Source organism: Mustela nivalis, assembly GCF_964662115.1.
Source record: "Mustela nivalis genome assembly, chromosome: 10".
NCBI lineage: Eukaryota > Metazoa > Chordata > Mammalia > Carnivora > Mustelidae > Mustela > Mustela nivalis.
This window is the reverse complement of record NC_139029.1, coordinates 38,316,818-38,334,504: the sequence shown is the minus strand read 5'-3', so window position 1 is coordinate 38,334,504 and position 17,687 is coordinate 38,316,818. Positions and strand designations below refer to the sequence as shown.

The window sequence follows — 17,687 nt, the reverse complement described above, 5'->3', positions numbered from 1 at the left end:
GGGTGGCTCAGTTGATTAAGCATCTTCGCCTCAGATCATGATCCCCAGGTCCTGGTATTGAGTCCTGCAGCCAGCTCCCTGCTCAGCAGGGAGTCTGGTTCTCTCCCTCTGCTGCTCCCCCTACTTGTGGGTGCTGTTTCTCTCAAATAAATAAATAAAATATTCTTTAAAATTTTGAGAGAAAAAAAGGTTATGTGTGTGCTGTTAATTTTCATAGATACTGACAAATTGCCCACAAGGGAGTTAGTACCAATTTCACTCCCAACAGTGTACAATAGTGCCTATTTCCATATAGCCTTGCTTTATTAATTTGACAGATAAAATATAGTTTCTTAGTATAGCTTTATCTTTTTTAAGTTTATTTATTTATTTAAGCAATTTCTGCACCCATTGTGGGGCTGGAACTCACAACCCCAAGATTAAGAGTTTGCACACTCCAGTGACTGAGCCCTCTTAGTGTAGCTTGCATTAGAAGTTAATTCATTATAAGTTATTTTGAGTATCTTTTCACGTATTTATGAGCCACTACTATTTCCATTTCTGGGAGCTGTCTTCATATATATGTTTGTTGATCTTTTCCTTATTGTTGTATAATAGTTTTCTATTTATTAGGAAAATTTACCCTTTTTCTGTGCTTTTTTAAAAATTTTTTATTTTTTATAAACATATATTTTTATCCCCAGGGGTACAGATCTGTGAATCACCAGGTTTACACACTTCACAGCACTCACCAAAGCACTTACCCTCCCCAATGTCCATAATCCCACCCCCTTCTCCCAAACCCCCTCCCCCCAGCAACCCTCAGTTGGTTTTGTGAGATTAAGAGTCACTTATGGTTTGTCTCCCTCCCAATCCCATCTTGTTTCATTTATTCTTCTCCTACCCACTTAAGCCCCCATGTTGCATCACCACTTCCTCATATCAGGGAGATCATATGATAGTTGTCTTTCTCTGCTTGACTTATTTCGCTAAGCATGATACGCTCTAGTTCCATCCATGTTGTCGCAAATGGCAAGATTTCATTTCTTTTGATGGCTGCATAGTATTCCATTGTGTATATATACCACATCTTCTTGATCCATTCATCTGTTGATGGACATCTAGGTTCTTTCCACAGTTTGGCTATTGTGGACATTGCTGCTATAAACATTCGGGTGCACGTGCCCCTTTGGATCACTACATTTGTATCTTTAGGGTAAATACCCAATAGTGCAATTGCTGGGTCATAGGGCAGTTCTATTTTCAACATTTTGAGGAACCTCCATGCTGTTTTCCAGAGTGGCTGCACCAGCTTGCATTCCCACCAACAGTGGAGGAGGGTTCCCCTTTCTCCGCATCCTCGCCAGCATCTGTCATTTCCTGACTTGTTGATTTTAGCCATTCTGACTGGTGTGAGGTGATATCTATTGTGGTTTTGATTTGTATTTCCCTGATGCCGAGTGATATGGAGCACTTTTTCATGTGTCTGTTGGCCATCTGGATGTCTGTGCTTTTAAATTCAGAATTTTTACCATTTATCTTTTATTCTTTGGCCTTGTTAAGCTGTTTTTTACCTTATAGAGATAGTCAAAATTATCAGCTTTATCTTTTATGCTTCACTCTGTTCTAGCTGTGGTAACCTCCTTCTTACCTTTAAAATACACCAGATACTCTCCAGCTTCAAGGTTTTGGTATTTGCTGTTCTTTCTGCCTGGAATTTGCTTCCTAGAGATTTGTGTTTCACTTCCTCCACCGCTTTTGAGTCTTTAACCAAATACCAACTCTTCAGTGAGATGGTCCCTATTTTATGTTGCAGCCTCCCCTTTCCTGCTCTGCTTTCCTCTATCAACTATAGCTCACAGGCTTTAGAGGTATATTTTTATTTGTCTCACAGAGATATTGCAGCTCACCTACACAAATGAAGCAAGTGAGAATTAACATCTTCACTGTGGTTATCACCTCAGGAGACTAGCTTCATGCTCCACTGAAGCTGCCATTGCCCAAAACATTTTGGGGACAACTTCTTAAAGAACTGCATTGAGATAGCTTAAAGCCTTACAAGGAAAGCAGTCCTGTGTCCTGAAAACAGTGTTTCTCAGTGTGGTCCATTAATCACTTACATCAAAATCATGTGGGTAGGTTGGCAGCTTATTAAAACAGGCAGTTAGTTTCCTGGGCCTTTCCCTGGATCTTCTGCATCAGAATCTTTGAGGGATGGGGCGGAGGAACTTTCCTTTTAGAATAAACTCCCTAGGGTCACCTGGATGGTGCATTGGGTTAAGCAGCCTACTGTTGGTTTTGATTCAGCTCATGATCTCAGGGTCATGAGATAGAGCCCCATGTTGGGCTCTGCACTCAGTGTGGAGTCTGTTTCAGATTCTGTCTCTCTGTCCCTCTGCCCTTCCCACTCATGCATTGGCATGCTCTCTCTCAAAATAAATTAATTAATTAATCCTGGGGAAAAAATTTTTTTAACTACCTAGGTAATTCCTAAGCCTTTAAAGATTATTTATTTATTTATTTATTTCACAGAAAGAGAGAGAGAGAGAGATCACAAGCAGACAGAGAGGCAGGCAGAGAGAAGGGGAAGCAGGCTCACTGCTGAGCAGAGAGCCCGATGTGGGGCTCGATCCCAGGACCCTGAGATCATGACCTGAGCCGAAGGCAGAGGCATTAACCCACTGAGCCACCCAGGCGCCCCACTTCCTAAGCCTTTAAAGTTTGAAGATCACTGACTACATAGTCAGTGTCTCCCAATTTAGTCATGTACCTTGTTTGCCTAACTCAGTTTGAACCAGGTGTAAGACTATTTCCAAAAATCAAAGCCACCCTCAAAGGACAAAGGGGTATGTGCTAGGGATGCTGAAGGTCATTCCCATTGGGAACTCCAGAAATGAGCAATTGGATAGGCATTGCATCTCGCAGAAATGATGTGGTAGGAGACAAAACTCTTTGGCTTACCTGATTTTGGTATGCTTGGCAGTGCTATTAACTTGGTAACTCTCACTTCATATATTAAAGAACCTTGGCTTTAATTTTCCTATTAAAGGGAAAAGGGGAAGAAAAGAGAATTGTGTATTGGCCAAATAGGCAGAGGATCTCTAGGGTCATTTCTGTATCTTACATCTGGTTTTTCTACTGATGATGAAGAAAAAAATAAAACCCTCAACACATGAATGAATGAATAACAAGGATTATTACTATAGCAAAAACTACAAGTTTGGTCTGTTTTAAAGGAAAGAGCCTTCTTAATTAAAAAATAGTTATTTTAAAGACTATACTTTCAGGGATCATTTCTATAGTTCGTTACTAGAGAAGTTTCTCTGACTGTGTAGAGTACCTAAAAAATAGTTATTTTAGTTCTGTATCCACTTTTTTATTTCATTTTTCTTTCATTAAAGATGAGTAAGTTTCGAAAAGCAGATTCTGATTGCATTTAGCCTTTTAACTGTATTGTGCCTATAATGCACACTTTCAGACATGTAAAGTTTTGTAGTGTCACACAGCTGCAGCATCATGTATTTTCTTATTTTCCAAATATTAATACTTACCCTTTCATTCTCTAAATGAAAATAAAACCAGTGATTATTCTTTTTAGTGAACAGTTATTATGCAAAGTATCTTTCAGTGTTGGCCCATAGATTTAAGCTGTCATTTTCATCCTAAAAGTAGTTGTGATAAAAATGTTAAATACCATTATGCAGTTAATAATAAAATAGCTACCAATGTTAAGGGCATACCATATTTTGAGCATAATTCTGAGTAAATTTTTTGTATCTTACAAAAATACGTGTTTTTTTTTTAATTTTTTTAAAATTCTTTTTAAATTTTTAAATTTTTTATTTTTTATAAACATATAATATATTTTTATCCCCCGGGGTACAGGTCTGTGAATCGCCAGGTTTACATGCTTCACAGCACTCACCATAGCACATACCCTCCCCAATGTCTATAACCCCACCCCCCTTCTCCCAACCCCAAGAATACGTGTTTTAAAAGTAAGTGTTATGCCCATTTTACATCTAAGGGTCCTCTGGAGGTCATATTGAAAAGTTATAATCAGGAAACCTCACACAGAGTCATTAGCAAGTTTTCAGCTTCCATTTTTTATCAGATGTGTTTCCTTTTACATTACTTGGTATATTGCAGGTAGTGAATGTTTGCAGAATTTCGCTACTCTCCTCCTAATTTGCTGTTTCTTTTAGTATATATTTTATGTTGGAGTGTAACTTAGTCAAAGTCAGTGACTTGTTTAATTATGACTTTGAAAGAAACTAAACTATGTCCTGTTTTGAATTAAAATGAGATTACGTTTTCCCATATCTGACTTATTAGTAATCCTGGTTTTCATTAGCAAGATAGAAAAGATCTATGCTTCAGAGACTGAAATTTTACTAATGATTAATACATGCTAGCCGTTAGATGTTCTGCTTATTTTTCCTCCCCAAATTTAAGATTAAAAGATGATTGTATCTTTCTAATTTTAGATTTCTAATAACAAGAACTAGTGAATATGAGCTACTAATTATATTTTGTTTCTTCAGCAAGGCAGAAGTTTGAGACTTTCATTCACTAAGACCACTACCATCACTACCACCACCCAGTCCCCAGGGACCAATGACTTGCTTTATTATACCTGGTTTGTTATTAACCATTTTTCTTTGCATTCATTTTCTCAACCTTCATTCTTCTTCCCCTTCCTCTCTACCCCCTTTCCTCCTGCCTTCATTTTACCCTCTTAGTGAGGGCATTTGTTCTTTGTCTTTTCAAATTTATCATTTTAGCTTTTGGTTTTGGGGGTTGATTTGGCAAAAGGTATATGATGAGTAGGTTGTTTCATTTATTTAAGTCCTTTAAAATTAAAAAACAAAGCCTTTCTCCTTGACACAGAACAGTTGCCATTGCTTCCTCTTTTGGTTTTGAGATTTCAGGAATCTAGTTGCTGTAGAAACCATTTATCCCTTCAAGACAACTGACTCTCATGAACACCATTATAAGTTAGGCTGACAAGTTTGGTGCTCCAATAGATGCACCAGTACACTTTTCTCTCTTAAAAAGGAAAAAAATGCCGCAGTTATGAGAACCACATTTTTTCTCTTGAAACAATTTGTTTTTCCCCTGTTTTTGTGCTAATGTTTTGAACTGAATTTTTGCAGTTGGTAGTGTTCTGTGAATGGTAACTTTGTGTTCTGAATGATGTTGAGAGGAAGAAGCAGAGTCCTCCAGCCATGAGAAAGATTTGATATCTGTGTTGTGAAGTTCTTGTAAATTGTATTGGAAGGAACTGATTAGTAGGAATTTTGTAATTTGGGGCTGTCCATTGGCCCAGGCTCTGAGGGATTGTAATTTGAAAATCTGAAAGTAAACATGATTTAGATCTTAGGAAGTTAATTAGATTCATTAAAATTTTAACAAAGTCTCTCTTTGATTAGAACAAATTATTGGTTAAGGCCACTAGACAGCATCAGCTGGCTGTGGGATCCCTGTATATTTCTCAACTACTTCTAAAACATTAGAATGATTTGCCAATACCTGGTAAAAAACTGATCACTTTGTTGTTTTTTATAGTTAATTGAACAGCTAATGTGCCTTTAAAGGCTATATCTGTCTTGAATATGTTTTGTGAAGTTTTGTAATTTGTGTTGTATATTAATTCAAACCCATAAGATACCTATATTTTCATAATTATTTTCCCTTCTAGCTCATTTTCATAAAAAGACAATTTCAAATAGGCAAAATTCTATTGAAATTGAATTCTTTAAACCACTAAGCTAGCCAATCTGCCTGCCTGCCTGTCTATCTTCTCTTTCTTTCCTTTTCTCTCCTTTCTTCCTTCCTGGCTTCTTTCCTCCTTTCCTTTTTTGGGTATATCCTGTTTAGGTAGTATTTAATATCATTTGTGAGGCTAGTGCTATGATGGGTGTCTACTCTGTGATAGCCACTTAATCCATTGGTGTGAAATCAACAAGGACTTATTTTCTCCCTTTGGTATGGAATGACATTCCAACTGTTTTTTACCTCTTTAAATTCAGAGGTTGATAGTGATCAAATCAGGATCAAGATTGACTTCAAATATTTTCGTAAGAGCAGGAAGAAAAATGAGATCCTAACTTTCTAGTGTCCTGATCTACACATCTCTTTGATGAATTAAAGCTATATGGATGTGAAATTTGGTACCAGAGGCTTAGGCTGCTTGAGCACCTTTTACCGTGTAATAGTTCTGGAATGTGAAGATCTGAATTTTCACGGGAGCACTGATATTTCATGGCCAACAATGGATTTCTTAGGGCAATGTCCTTTCAAATTGCCATGAGGTCTGGTTATTGCTGCTCTAAATGTAAATATGAAACTGCCTCCCAATGAACTTATTGCGGTGGTGCTAACTTGTCTTGACACTCTTGCTGACAGATCTAGTGGCCCTTAACATGGTCTACTGTATATAGTCACAGCACAGGTTTTGTGGAGGATTCAGCCTAAATTTCTAGAATGAATTTCTATAGACAAGAGATATGTTGGCTTAAAAATTAAGAGGTTTGATTCTGTTTTGAATTTGGTTATCAAATGAATCTGAGCACATGACATTTTAATGCCGTTTGTCTTTTCAAATAGATTTACCTTCTAATGCATGTGACAACAGGATTTTGCTCATCAGCTAGAACATACATTTCAGAGTAGTTGTTACCTAAAATATTATCATAAGGCATAAGAAAACACACGATTTAAGTTGCCTTTCATGAACATAATTAAGAATTAATAAGCCAGTACCAGTGGCTAGTCCCCAGAATTTCCACTGTTTTGCCTTTTGTGACCTGTGTTATTAAAAGTCCATTATTTTTACAGACTTTATTAAATTGGATCTTATTAAAGCATTCTATATTTGCATTTGGTCTTTCATAATTCATTATTATTATGACATTTACTTTTTACCATCAGATCTGAAAACATATCATAAGCTACCCTTTTCTCTTGAAAGAAATGCTAATTTCAAACAGTCCTCTAATAGAAGAGAAAAGCTTTATCAGTTTTTTCATTTATTCCAGATCGTGTTAAGAATACTAATGCTAGACTTCAGTATGCTAATATCTCTGGGCTTTTTTTGGTCAAAAGCTTAGAATTATTATTTTTATCCCATGGTAAGTATGAAACCAGAAGACCTGCTACTACTGGAGAAAACACAATTCTAAAGTACAATTCTTGATTCTAAAGACTTGTGAAAATGTTGCTAAATTCTGTTTAGACTATGATACTAGTCTAATTTAACTTTGTATCATACAATATTTGTCCTATATAAGAAATTTTTTCCTCTTAAAATTCAGTTTGTTTGTTTTTCTCATAGTCCAGGTCAGTATAGTTCTCAGTGTTTAAGACTAAGAATCCTGTGCTGTCAGCCCCAGACAGCATTTAGGGTGTGCTTCCTGCTTTTCTATATGATAGTCATTTCTATATCATTTAAGATGTAGTTGAAAACTCAGTATAGCAAGCTTTTATATATTGATATCAGACAGTCTATCTAATTATTACTAACATAATTAGTAAAGTACCTAGTGAGTTTTTTATTAGGATATTAGTAAATTTATTAAAGTCTGAAATGATATTTACTTTGGCTTTTGTCTCATTTTAGATTTCTGACAATGTGCAATAGACATTTTGGCAGTGTTGTTGCACAAACCATTCGGACTCAAAAAACAGATCAGTTTCCACTTTTTCTGATTATTATGGGAAAGCGATCATCTAATGAAGTGTTAAATGTGATACAAGGTAAAGTACATGTCACAAGGGGAGTAGAGTATCTTCTTGTGTATGTGATAACCTTATAATATTTACCATCAAAGTTGACTATAATTCTCTGTATGGGTGAACATCTTTGTATTCTCAAACATAGAATATCCTAAAGAAGAACATCTTCAAAAAGTATAAGATCTATGAAAAATGAAATATGCTGCATGAAAATCTAACAGAAATTTCTTAATAAAGTTGCACAACCCTTTGGACCCAGCATAATCATGTTAAATGTTCATAATTGCTAAGTTCTCTAAACTAACAGTCAAGTCATAGTCGGTTGTCAAATATAACATTTCTTATACATGTATTGATTTCTTGCTGTAATGTTGATTAGTTGAAAGAAATGCTTTAGTTATCTAGAAAAGCCAGTGACTGTATATGGCAAATTAATTGTTCACACAGTGATAGTTGTTTCCCCTTAATTGTATGAATCTGTTTCTAGGATTCAGCGCTAAGGCTTGACGCTATAGGATGCCTATGAATTTAATCGCATTGCATATTCTCTACCAAAAAAAAAGTGAATGATTTTTTTTTACTGTTACTTAGAAACCCCAAGGATTATTATAAAATATTACCTTATTTATATCCCAGCTTAAATTGAAAACAGTGTATCTTTTTTATGCCCCAGGGGAAAAGTTTGAGTGGCCCCAACTAAATCTTGTGTTTGAGATACTTTATTTTTACCCCTATTTAAGTCAGAAGTTCTATAACAGATAATATGATGGGTTATGTGATGTAAATTCTGGTGCCTTTAAAACTCAAAACTCTGGTATTTTATGTTTGCTCTGTAACTAGACCATTGAGTTTCATAAACAAGGCTAAAGAAGATCTGTGGGGGTAATGAATTGCATACTGTAAATGGATAATGAAAATAATATTTCATTCCTGTTTTCCCTGTCAGAGGCAGTATTATGATAGTGGTTCTTAAAATATGGTCCGTGGTTCTGGAGGTCCTCTAGATCCTTTCAGTGGATCTATGAGGTCAAATTATTTTCATTAGAGTAAAAAGACATTTCCTTTTTGCCTTTTTTTTTCATTGTGTTGACATTTGCACTGGTGGCACACAAAATCAGTGTTGTGTAAAACTGCTGGCACTTTCACACAAAACCAAGGTCATGACCAAAACTATACTAGTAGTCATATTCTTTACCTCCCTTATGTGCAATTAAAAAACTTTTAAATTTTAACCCTTTTTATAGTTTGTGTGATACAACTAGAGGTATAGAAAATGTATTTCTGTTGCATTTCAGAGTACAAAGGTAGTCTCAAAGAAGAGCACTTGTGTGGTTGCTTGAGCTGAACTACTAGTCATTTTTTTCTTATAGAACATCATTTTTACTTGGAAATAACTGATGAACAAACTATACTTAGATAGCCTGGGTATTTGGTGAACCTTTTCTCTAGAATGAACAAAGTGAATCTATCACTTCAAGAAAAGTGAACTGACAGTATTTTTTGCTGAGGATAAAATTTGCTTTTAAGCAAAATGTTATATCCTCCACGATGGGATTGACAGCTTAAATAATTTTCTGATGACATCAGCTCATATAACATTAAAGATAAATGCATAAGTCAGTAAACCAGTATTTTGCACATGACCAGGGCATGATGTTTTAAAATCACACATAGGTAGAAGATCCATTCAAAGAGCGAGATAGGTCAGTGGATCTTAATACAACAAAGTATAAGAAGTTCATTAATGGTTTCAAATTTCTCACATGCTTGAAGAAATCTCCTCTTGTCAGTTTGGGTATATCAAAGACTATTTACAATTATTTATTAAAATACTCCTCCGGGTGCTTGGGTGACTCAGGTAGGCAACTGCCTTTGGCTCAGGTCATGATCCTGGAGTCCTGGGATTGAGTCCCACATCAGGCTCCCTGCTCAGCAGAAGTCTGTTTCTCCCGGTGACCTCTTTCTCTCTCTCTCTCTCTCTCTCTCTCAAATAAATAAAATCTTAAAACAAACAAATAAATAAATAAAAATACTCCTCCCATTTTCAACTGTATATCTATGTGAGGCCAGATTTCCTTCATAAATTTCAACTAAAACATAAAACAACATAATGTAATTGGTTTAATATAGAAGTAGATTTGAGAATCCGGTTATGTTCTATTAAGCCAGACATTAAAAACATTTGCAAAAATGTTAAAACAATACTGTTCTTCTCACTAAACTTTTTCCTTTGGAACATAGAACCATTTTTCATAAAAATCTGGTATTTATATCAACATGTAATGGGTTTATTGTTACTTTTAATGAACTGATAAATATGTTTTAAGTATTTCAGCTTCAATTTCTAACACAATAAATGTTGATAACAATAACCCACATAAAACTTATTTGAGAATCTCAGTAGTTGTTAACAGTGTAATCAAGTTTTGAAAACAGAAGTTTGAAAACCACTACAGTAGGTTATAAAGAAAAAACTTGTCTGGAACTGTATTAACTGGTACCTTTTCTCTGTCTTGTCCAGTTTGGTAGTGAGTCCTTACTGTTAGCACTGAAGCATAATTGATAAGCAGTGGCTTAAGCCTGAAAACGAATGGCCAGTATGTAACCACATTTCTAGTACCCTCCATAAGGAATTCATATCCCATACTCTGAGTGTTAGTCACTACAGTTTGCAAATAAGAAAGGGAAACTCAAAGATTTGCCCAGTATCCAAATCTACGTTGAAGGTACCCCTAAGCTTTTTGCATTTGTTATATCTATTCACAATAACTACCACTGCTTATGTGTACTATATACAGGGGTAGCATTATCTTCATTTTACTGATAAGGGAATTGATTTTTAAGGAGCTGTAGTCAGTCACTCACTCACTTATTTATTCATTTACTAAGTGGATCTCTATTAAGCCCTTGTCACATGTTAGGCAGTTTCTAGGTACTAGATCATATAGTTTATAAGTGGCAGATCTAGAATTAGAACTATGACTACAAAACCAGTGGTGCTTTCTCAGTACCATGATATCACACCAAGGTAATATTTGTTCTCTAGCTCATGTATTGAGAGACTGGTACTGATGTGACTAAATTTTCTTTGTTGAGGACCACACATGCTCCCTAACATGCTGCCAATGGTCAAAAGAAAAGTTGAGAAACAGACCACTGAAAGACCATGCTAGGGGCACCTAGGTGCTCAGTTTGTTAAGTGTCTGCCTTCGACTATGGTCATGATCCCAGGCTCCTGGAATCAAGCCCCACATTGGGCTCCCTGCTCAGCAGGAAGCCTGTTATTCCCCCTCCCACTCTTCCTGCTTGTGTTCCCTCTCTCTCTGTGTCTCTCTCTGTCAAATAAATAAATGAAATCTTCTTAAAAAAGGCGGGGCAGGGGGGGAGACCATGTTAGTCATACTCCAGAATAACACCAACAAGGATGCTTGCTACTTGTTGACCTATTTCATTAAAGGGACAGAAAAACCTCTGGACCTGGAGAAAGATAGGTTCTTTGTAGTTTTGAAAGAAGAGAAGAATTACTATACCTTTATATATCTCTATAGATGTCTCTGTTGTAGATGTATCCAAAGCAAGCAATAGGAGAGTGCTCTCAGGAAATGGCATATTTCTGCTATATGTTTGTTATGGCCTTGGACAGGGAATAAAATAGTGTTAAAGGAAGTCAAACATTTTAATACTCCCATAAAACTAATATAACATTGTATGGTAACTAACTGGAACTAAAATTAAAACTTAAATAAATACTCATAAAGTTTATAGTATAGTCATTTGAAAGCAGCTGAAAGAGAAAAATACCAACTGGGCAAAAAAAAGAACTCAGTTTTTTTTCAGAAAATGAATTACTATCTGCTTCACCAAAGAATTTTTAATGATAGGAGATTGTTCTAAATAGTGTATTGAGGTGGCAAAGAGAACAGACTTTTAATAAGTTAGACTCACTTGGTTTCAAATTCTCATCCCACCATTTAATCAGCCTGACCTTGATTGCACACGCTACTCCAACTCTCAAAGCCTCATTTTCCTTCTCTAAAGTCAAAATCCTAATGATACTGTCAAAGAATTGTTGCATGGATTAAGTGGGATAATATATATAAAATGCTAAGCCTAATTACTGGCATATAAACAAATGGTAGTTGTTGCTAATATTTTTAAGTAGATATGTTTCTATAACTTTAAAGAACTTTTGATTCTCATTTCTCGAATATTCTTTTTCATAGAGCTGGAACTCTTATTAACAGATGGTTCCTTCAAATCTACTGTATTTGAAATTTCAACTGCCTGTATACTGCTTTACTCTTTCACAGTGAACATACGAAACTTTTCAATGAAAAATGAAAGTATTTTAACTAGATATTAGTGTAGTAGTCTGTCATTTTTATTAGACTGTAGTTGTTCCTTATGATTAATTCTAGAATGACTTTCCATTTTATAATAACTTTACCAATGTAAAGTTTGGCAATCTCTATGTGTTGCTAGGTAACACAACAGTGGATGAGTTAATGATGAGACTCATGGCTGCAATGGAGATCTTCACTGCCCAACAACAGGAAGATATAAAGGATGAGGTAAGATGAAAGGTTAAGTAGACCTTTAATAGGATTTTGATGAAATAATTTGTCAAATGGAGATGCTTGCCTATGTCATGATGATATATAAGGATGATGAAGATGCATTTCCAGATTAACCAAGGACTTTTATGCTTTGAGATTATCATTCAGTCCATTCTTTTCATGACCCCAAGACCCAACAATTTATTTAACTTTATGGCCATTTATACTTGCTAGATTTGGAGTGGTGGCAGAAGGTCAATTTGTAGGAAATGAATTCTGAAGCATATTTACAAAAGAAACGGCAGTCTAGGAGATGCTGTGCATCCTCTTACTCTTTTTTAAATATTGAGGTTGATTAGAAATAAACACAATTTACATTTTTGAAGCACTGCAAGAATTAGTAAAAGATCTCCAGAATTCTGAATTTCTGTCTCCTGAATAAATTTGGTTGGTATAGATGGTATGAGTATGGTTACTGAAGTAAAATAATAACAGCAATATTGATCATGACAATAGTAGTCATCATTTACTGAATATTTATAATCTGCTAAGCACTGAGCTAAGCACTTTACATATAGTATCTCATGTAATCACAAAACAATGCCTGAGGTTGTTTATGAGTCACACAGAGTTCTGGCAGAAAACACATGGCACTTTCAAACTGGGTTATTTGAGAACAGTTTAATAAGAGAACTGTTTTTAAAGGTAAGGGCAGGGTTTATGGAAGTCACCAATGAATAGTACCAACTTGAGGGCTAAAGGGAACCATTACCACATGTAGGCCTAAAGTCCTCTCCTATCAAGAGGACTGTATCTGATAGAGGGATATACCCAGCACTTGGTGACCTGTTAGGGAGGAAACCAGAAAATAGCTTTACTTTCTTTCCATACTCTGATCTTCTGCTAATACTACTTACCTAACCCAACCAGAAGCTGAAAGGCGAGAGAACCTCCCTGGGCAAAAAACTAGATGGAGCAAGAATACTGAGGGGCAATCCATAGTCTAGCACAGATTGGTACTATTAATCTCCACTTTTCAGGTGAGAAAACTGAGAATCAAAAGGGTTAAGTTAATTTACCCATGATCACACGACTAGTGGGACCTATAATAATCTTAAGTAATTATTAGTGCCTTATCAGTCAAAAAATTTCTATATTTAGAAAATAGCCTGAAGGTAAAATATGAAACACATGTTAGCATTTGTTAATTTGAGATGCTCAGTACACAGGTATTTCTTAAGTTGTCCTTCTTAATACTTTTAATTGAAAAAAATTTTTCATAGACAAGTAGGGAGAGTTTGATTTCTGAACAATGAAGAAAACCTTCCAGCTATAGTGAGTGTTTTCATTATAATATTCATTAGCTATTGCAAGTGGGAAACATGTAGACAATTTTAATATAAGGTAGAACTATTATATTTTACCTTATTTTCTTGTCTCCTTCTTCTGTTAGACTGTGAGTTTAAGAGCCAGAGTTGTATCATACTCACATTTATAACTGTATCCCCTAACAGTGTACCTAGGACAAAGTAGGTACTCAGTGAATGTTTATTAAATGATTGAATAAATTAGTATATAGAAGAATTCGCATGAAATAATGTTACTTGAAAAAAGAATAATTCTTGATTGCAGTGGTATAAAACCTGATGTGTCCATACTAACAAATATGAAAATTTAGAGTGCTGTAATTAGTTTAGAGTTTTACACACATTAGGTTTCTTTTATTGCTGGAAAAATGATGTTTGTAATTTTCCTTAATAGTCAGTGTTTCATTTACTCTAAAGAAAAGGTAATCAGGTATATGGTGGAAAGATGTTTGTCTGTTACTCTATAAATTGATAATGACATTTTGAAATAATGAAGTACTGTACTTACTTAGGAATTTGTAATAATAGGTGTGTTGCCTTTCAAGATTATGTTTATCCTGGAATAGAGGCATTGATTGACAATAATTCACTAAACACATTCTTCAGCCATTTAAATCTTGAGTCTCATTAGTACTAGATTTACAGATTATGCTGTATAATAATATGAATGCACAATATTTGCATGCATATTCCCAGTTCATTCTTTCATCTTAATTTGTGTTCCTTATAATTCATTGGTAAAGAAATTGACTTTAATTCCTTTAATACTGAGCACAAAATTTAATATGAGGGTTACAGGAAAAATCCAAGGCTCCACATTAATTGAAATTTTTATTGAAATTTAACTGCAAGAGGTAAGGATTTCTCTTTGTTTTTAGAGTGTCTTCATGAAAGTTATCATTCTTTTCATAAGTAGAGTTCCTAAGAAAAGCTTTTCTAGGTTCAAAGACTTGTTTTGGACTATGCGTAAAACATAATGGTTGTGGTATCCGCTGCATATGTGACAAAAAGCGCTGTCCTCATTATTGTGAATTTGCCTTTACTCTTCAAAACAATTTCAAGTAACACTTTATCTTAAGCTTGCAATGAAAATCAAAATCATGAACAGGTTTGGAGGATGACTTCCTAGGCCCAAATTCATATAAACTTAACTTTGGTTCAGTTGCATCCATCTCTTCAATGATTCCATTGTATTAGTGCAACTAGAGATACCTATGCTATACAGTGTTTTTATTAAATAAAACCAAGCCCAGACTTATTCATACTCTGCATCATTCTTTAACGGCACAGAATGGACTAACCTTTATATCACTAGTTGTTCTATTTCTAATCAGGGAGTAAACATTATAGAGCCTCTTATTTTGCTAGAACTGCCTATAGCTTTATTCACAGACATTTTCATTAGTGGTATTTGGTTTTTTAAGTGTTTACTGAGCCTTTATCAAGTATATAGCACTGTGTTCAGTCTTGGGGACGGAGGTACTTAGCCACAGTGTCACTTATTGGCAAAGATCACTACATGATAGTAGCCTGTTTGGATTCATTTGGAATTTATTTAGAATTAGAACATTTAGAATCTGTTTTTGCTTACAGCCTGGTTTCAAACAATAGATACTTTCTAACATGTAAATAGATTTCGTTATTTTTATATGTCCTATTTTCTTTAGCGACTAGTAATCCAGAAACCTCTGATTAATAAGAGTTTATGATACTTAATTCCTAATCTGTTTATTATTCCATTCATTTCTTTGTTCATCCATTCAGCAATTTATTTAGAATCCTCAGTATTGTAGGTGCAAAGATTACTTCTTTCCAGATTTTCTTTCTTTCTGATTTATTCATTTATTTATTTATTTATTTATTTATTTTCAGTGTAACAGAATTCATTGTTTATGCACCACACCCAGTGCTCCAGGCAATATGTGCCCTCTCTAATACCCACCACCTGGCTCTCCCAACCTCCCAACCCCCCACCCCTTCAAAACCCTCAGATTGTTTTTCAGAGTCCACAGTCTCTCATGGTTCATCTCCCCTTCCAATTTCCCTCAACTCCCTTCTCCTCTCCATCTCCCCATGTCCTCCATGTTATTTATTATGCTCCACAAATAAGTGAAACCATATGATAATTGACTCTGCTTGACTTATTTCACTCAGCATAATCTCTTCCAGTCCCGTCCATGTTGCTACAAAAGTTGGGAATTCATCCTTTCTGATGGAGGCATAATACTCCATAGTGTATATGGGCCACATCTTCCTTATCCATTCATCCATTGAAGGGCATCTTGGTTCTTTCCACAGTTTGGCGACCATGGCCATTGCTGCTATAAACATTGGGGTACAGATGACCCTTCTTTTCACTACATCTGTATCTTTGGGGTAAATACCCAGTAGTGCAATTGCAGAGCCATAGGGAAGCTCTATTTTTAATTTCTTAAGGAATCTCCACACTGTTCTCCAAAGTGGCTGCACCAGCTTGCATTCCCGCCAACAGTGTATGTAAGAGGGCTCCCCTTTCTCCACATCCTCTCCAACACACATTGTTTCCTGTCTTGCTATTTTGGCCATTCTAACTGGTATAAGGTGGTTAAAACGCTTCAAAGTATAGTGATAGAGGGAACATTCCTGAACTTCATAAAATCTATCTATGAAAAACCCACAGCAAATATCATCCTCAATGGGAAAAAGCTCACAGCCTTCCTGTTGAGATCAGGAAGATGACAAGGATGCCCACTCTGACCACTCTTATTCAACATAGTATTAGAAGTCCTAGCAACAGCAGTCAGACAACAAAGAGAAATAAAAGGTATCCAAATTGGCAATGAAGAAGTCAAACTCTCTCTCTTCGCAGATGACATGATACTTTATATGGAAAACCCAAAGACTCTACCCCCAAACTACTAGAACTCATACAGCAATTCAGTAATGTGGCAGGATACAAAGTCAATGTACAGAAATCATTGCTTTCTTACACACTAACAATGAAAATACAGAAAGGGAAATTAGAGAATCAATTCCATTTACTATAGCACCACGAACCATAAGATACCTGGGAATAAACCTAAGCAAAGAGGTAAAGGATCTGTACTCAAGGAACTACAGAACACTCATGAAAGAAATTGAAGAAGACACAAAAAGAGGGAAGACCATTCCTTGCTCTTGGATCAGAAGAATAAACATTGTTAAAATGTCTGTATTGCCCAGAGCAAGCTATACCTTTAATGCCATTCCAATCAAAATTCCACTGGTATATTTCAAAGAGCTGGAGCAAATAATCCTAAAATTTGTATGGAATCAGAAAAGACCCGGAATCGCTAAAGAAATGTTGAAAAAGAAAAACAAAACTGGGGGCATCATGTTACCTGATTTCAAGCTTTACTATAAAGCTGTGATCACCAACACAGCATGGTACTGGCATAAAAACAGACACAGAGACCAGTGGAACAGAGTAGAAAGCCCAGATATGGACCCTCAACTCTATGGGCAAATAATCTTCAACAAAGCAGGAAAAAATATGCAGTGGAAAAAAGGCAGTCTCTTCAATAAATGGTGCTGGGAAAATTGGACAGCTATATGTAGAAGAATGAAACTCGACCATTCTCTTCCACCGTACACAAAGATAAACTCGAAATGGATAAAAGACCTCAACGTGAGACAGGAATTCATCAGAATCCTAGAGGAGAACATAAGCAGTAACCTCTTCGATATCAGCCACAGCAACTTCTTTCAAGATATGTCTCCAAAGGCAAAGGAAACAAAAGTGAAAATGAACTTTTGGGACTTCATCAAGATCAAAAGCTTCTGCACAGCAAAGGAAACAGTCATCGAAACAAAGAGGCAACCCACAGAATGGGAAAAGATACTTGCAAATGACAGTACAGACAAAAGGTTGATATCCAGGATCTATAAAGATCTTCTCAAACTCAACACACAAAAAACAGATAATCATGTCAAAAAATGGGCAGAAGACATGAACAGACACTTCTCCAATGAAGACATACAAATGGCTATCAGACACATGAAAAAATGTTCCTGATTCATTCTTGTTAGG

At 35.6% G+C, this 17,687-nt stretch overlaps 1 protein-coding gene across 1 annotated transcript in view; it reads left to right on the top strand.

The window, feature by feature from the left end:
- Positions 1 to 17,687, top strand: part of FAF1 (Fas associated factor 1) — a 481,294-nt gene that overhangs the window by 364,710 nt on the left and 98,897 nt on the right. Inside the window, exons 14-15 of the mRNA XM_082688355.1 lie at positions 7,601 to 7,737; positions 12,199 to 12,287. Coding sequence (XP_082544481.1) covers positions 7,601 to 7,737; positions 12,199 to 12,287 — 226 coding nt within the window. The remainder of the gene's footprint in view (positions 1 to 7,600; positions 7,738 to 12,198; positions 12,288 to 17,687) is intronic.